Consider the following 4918-nt stretch of genomic DNA (forward strand, 5'->3'; position numbering starts at 1 on the left):
TTTGGTATCGTTTACGACACGGAAAACGACAAGGGATCGATACTACACAAGCGATATCAAAACGATATCGTTACGACAGGTTTCTTCTGGCGGTGTCGCACCACCGTCTCCTTATATACTAATCGAGTGGCGCCACTAGCGCCTCCTATCGGGCGAACTAAAGAACTAAATAATGGACTTGTTTCAACTTGTTTTCACTCGAGTACACTCTCACATACAGTGTAAAAAACATTTTTAGTGGCTTTTCAAACTTTTATTCGTTTTTATTATTTTTTTGATTTTTTAAAGAACACTGCTATTCCATTTGGAATTCATACCAAAGCCCAATTCGTTTAGCATTTAGAGCTGCACATGTGTGCAGAGGGAACATGAAGTGTTCCACGCAGTGTGACCGCACACCAACTTTAGGGAGTTTATCCAATTTTGGACAACCAAGTTCTGTGATGTCAATAATTATACTCTGAGGCAAAAAATCTTGAAGCAGATACTTTTTCTGCTCTCCCTTAACATAAAGATACGTGTACGGACGAGTCATTGATTGCAAGATGCCAGCACATGCACCATAAGGTGTATTTCCACAATTCCACCTCAACCCATGAATTTTGTTAGTGACGTAACTGTTTTCTTTCATTATATCAGGACTTAGCAAGTACTCTGCACACGGTGGTGCAAATAGCACTGTTTTACTCAAATCATACTCAGCATCGTACAGACTGAACTCCTTCACCACAAACTCCCCCTGCACCCCCCTGAGCATCTGAACATCGACTGCTGCGTGAGACATTCTGCTGCTGCTCTCTAACCGAAGTGATGCCGACCGAGGCGCCGGGTCGTCCTTTTATCCTGCGCCGCTAGCGACACTAGGGCCGCCTATCGGCAACAACTGGAACCAAAGCCGCATGACACGTCGCTACTCGTTCACCCCGCGCCCCGCTGCACCCAGCGGCGGCTCCGCGGGCGCGGAGCCGAGCCGTGCCGCGCAGCGCCAGGGCATCCGAGTCGAGTCCAGCCGGGGCGAACTGAGATGCGTCAGCCGGGCCGAGCCGAGCCGAGCCGCGCCCAGCCGTGGGCGCGGAGCCGAGCCGTGCCGCGCAGCACCAGGCCATCCGAGCCGAGTCCAGCCGCGCCCCGCCGGTGGCGCGGAGCCGAGCCGTGGTAGTAGTTCCGCGCGTAACCGATAGGCAGCGCTAGTGGTGCACCGGCGCTAGTATAAATCGTGACCCGTCCGGAGCCCAGTCATCATTCTTTCTACGGCTTTGTCCTAGTCAGTCTTCATCGATGTCTTGTGTTCTGACGGAGGTCTTGGAGGAGTGGGAAGGGGGTTGTTTTTACAACGATGAGTTGTTGGCTCAGGCTTACATTGAAGTCCTAGCTAGTTTGATGGACGCGCCGGAAGCGGCACGGGCAGATATAAGGGTGATACCCTTTCTGCTAGTAGGCTATCAGGCCTTGCTTCGGGTTCAAGGGGGTGGGGACAGACAGAGTGCAGTCACATATCGTATGGCTCTTGCTATGGTCGGGCAAGGATCTGAGTGCGCTTCCGCGGCTACCGCCGCGGAGCCGCAGCCAGGTCCTTCGCGACCAGCAACTCCGCGCCCTCCCTCACCTCAACCGGGGCCATCAAAACGGCGCCTAGAGGAGGAGAAGGAGGGCGAGGAGGAGGAGGACGAGAGTCCAACACTGGAGGTTCTTCAAACTGAAGAGCGGGAAATAAAAAGATTTAAAACAAAATTTCGTGAAGAAATTATGCTGGTTAAAGGTTTGGGAAATACACTTCCCTCAGAGGAGGTTATGGAGGGCCTTTTTGACACAGTACTACAGAGGCAGAGGGAGGCTGTGGATGCCAAAGACGACGACCGTGTGATAGTAGAGATTGAGAACGGTGAATCCGCAGATAACCCTCTTTGGCTAAGTCTGCGAAAGACTTCACAATTAAATGGTCGTGTCATTCTTGACAAGCTCTCACGAATCTTGAACAGCAATCAAACCTTTATGGTCGATGGTAAGCTCAAACTGAGCTATATTCACATTCCTTCACCAAAGCCAGGAGGGCGACGTATTAATCGCATTGAAAATGAGACAACAGAACAGTGGCTGACACGTAAAATTGACAAAAAAAGCATTTTTTCACCTGACAACACAGACAACATGTGTTTGACGCGGAGTGTTGCGATAGCAATAGCACGTCACGGCATGAACAGAAAGGCATTCTCTCGATTTAAAGTGGCTACCACTGGTTTGCAACAAGAAAATGCTCTCAAACTTTGTGAAAACGCACACATTGATCCCACACAGCCGTGTGGGATCGACGAGGTTGTCAAACTGCAAGATAGTCTTCCTGACTTCCGGCTGTGTGTATTCACAGACAAAAATGCTGCATGTGTGTACAAAGGGCCTTATGTGGCGGGTCGCAAAAATATCTATTTGCTTTGGCACCAAGAACATTTTAGTGCCATTCTCTATCCTGGAGCTGCATTTGACTTTCATTTTGAATGTGAGAAGTGTGTAGTTTTTTATAACCACAAACTTGACCATCACTGTGAAGGTTACTGCTGGCGCTGTTATGGGGAAAATCAACATGAAGACGCACTAGTGCGGTGTCCTACTTGTCATCATCATTTTGCAGGCGCTGAATGCCTGGAAAAACACAAAACTGTCAAAATTAATAATACACAGTTCACAAAATGTGAACTTTTTAAGTTTTGCAATATTTGCAAAAAGAGCTATAGTACACTCCACACTCAAAAACACATGTGCGGTTTCATATACTGCAGAAATTGTAAGGAGTCAGTCAAAGAAAATCACTTGTGCTATATGTCAAAATGGAGTGAAAAAGAAAAGAAAAAAGACTACAAGTACGTAAATATCTACTGGGACACAGAATGTTCTCAGGATAAGCCTGTAGAAGGGAAAGAGGACACGTACGAGCATGTACCTAATCTCATCGTCACACAGGCAGTCTGTGATGAGTGCAAGGACATAACACAGAATGAGTACTTCTGTGCCGTGTGCAAGACACGGCAGCAAATCTTTCATAATTTAGACGACCCTGAACTCAATGTCATGGGTCAGTTTATAGATTACCTCCGATCCTTCCCGGCTAAAACCAAGTTGCTCCTAATAGCCCATAACTCGCGCTCGTATGACGGGCCACTGGTTCTCCAAGAGCTGATTGCCAGGAAGATCAAAGTCGAACCCACGCTCCAAGGAGCTAAAATCCTCTGTTTGACCGCTGGGAACTGGAAATTCATAGATTCTCTCATGTTTTTACCCATGCCTCTCAGTTCTATGCCCAAATCTTTTGGACTTACAGAACTTAAGAAGGGCTACACTCCATTTCTGGCAAACAAGCCCGAATACTACAAGTATGAGGGGCCACTGCTGGACAAAGATTTCTATTGTGTTTCAAACATGAAGAGGGGTGCAGCCAAGGAATTCAATGATTGGTATGATGCACAAGTAGCAGCCAACTATGTCTTCAACTTTAGGCGGGAGCTGATTGATTACTGCATCTCTGATGTGACGATTCTCAGACAGGCATGCCAGGCCTTCAGAAAACTGTTTCAAGAGGTCGGTGGCTTTGATCCAATGTTTAACTGTATGACTCTGAGCAGCGCCTGCATGGCCGCCTTTCGGCGAAATTTTCTTGCTAAAGACACAATCGGGATTGTACCTGCAGGAGGCTACCACGGGCGGGGCAAACAGTCTCATATCGCTCTCAAGTGGCTATCTTATGAGGAACATGTCTTGGGCAGAAAAATTAAGACAATTTACACTGACAGGGAAGTCATGGTCATGGGCAGGCCCGTAGATGGATACGTGGAGCTTCCGCTTCCTGACGGCACTTGTGAGCGCCGCATTTACCAATTTCATGGGTGCTATTGGCACAACTGTCCAACTCATTTCCCGCCCACATCAGATTCCCCAGAGAATCGGTACGTGAGAACACAATACATTACGGCTATGTACCGTGAAGCAGGATACAAAGTGGTAGTCATTTGGGAGTGTGAGTTCAAGAGGCGTCTTGAGTCTGATCCAGATGTCATGGAGTATTTTAAGACCCACCCCACAACTACAACTACAGCTCTCAATCTGCGTGACGGTCTAGCAGGAGGACGCACAAGCGCCCTCCGCTGGTACTACAAGGCAGACTTGAAGAACGGTGAAAAGATAAAGCTAGTGGACGTCGTGAGCGAGTACCCCAATGCAAACCTAAGGGGAGAGTACCCTATAGGTCATCCAGACATACACCTAGAAAATTCACCAGAGATGCCGACCCCTGATCTCTGGAATGGTATGATAAAGTGTACTGTCCTTCCACCGCGTGACCTCTATCTGCCTGTCTTACCGTACAAGTGTGGTGGTAAGCTTATGTTCCCCCTATGCAGGACTTGCGCTGAGTGCGAGAGCACTGAGGTATGTCTCCATGAACCCCATGAGCGTCAAATCACCGGGTCATGGTGTGCCCCTGAGCTACTCATGGCAGTCAGAAAAAAAGGTTATCAACTCCTGGCCGTACACGAAGTTTACCAATTCCCCCACACTTCAAAATACAATCCTGCCCCAGACAAAGGGAAAACCGGGCATCTGCCGGGCAACTATCGGGCACCTACCGGGCAACTGCCGGGCAACTACCGGGCAACTCCGGGCAACTCCCGGGCAACTCCGGGCAACTTCCGGGCAACTTCCGGGCAACTTCCGGGCAACTTCCAGGCAACTCCTGGGCAACATCCGGGCAACATTCGGGCAACTACCGAGCAACCATCGGGCAACCACCGGGCATCCACCAGGCAACCACTAAGCAAGCCTCGAGTGGTGATACTAGCGTGGTGCCCGGGGGCTGTTTGGCTGCTTGAGTCGGCACCGCACGGCGTGTGAGGGCAACCGTCGGGCAACCGTCAGCGTGATCTGAACAGCC

The 4918-nt window shown here is 49.4% G+C and overlaps 1 protein-coding gene across 1 annotated transcript in view; it reads left to right on the forward strand.

Annotated features, from left to right (window-relative positions):
• Positions 1–1278: 1278 nt before the first annotated feature.
• Positions 1279–4918, forward strand: part of LOC113213318 (uncharacterized) — an 8027-nt gene continuing 4387 nt past the window's right edge. Inside the window, exon 1 of the mRNA XM_026432340.2 lies at positions 1279–4294. Coding sequence (XP_026288125.2) covers positions 1279–4294 — 3016 coding nt within the window. The remainder of the gene's footprint in view (positions 4295–4918) is intronic.

This window comes from Frankliniella occidentalis, unplaced genomic scaffold (genome assembly GCF_000697945.3).
Source record: "Frankliniella occidentalis isolate FOCC.00 unplaced genomic scaffold, Focc_3.1 Scaffold2, whole genome shotgun sequence".
In the NCBI taxonomy this organism is placed as follows: Eukaryota; Metazoa; Arthropoda; class Insecta; order Thysanoptera; family Thripidae; genus Frankliniella; species Frankliniella occidentalis.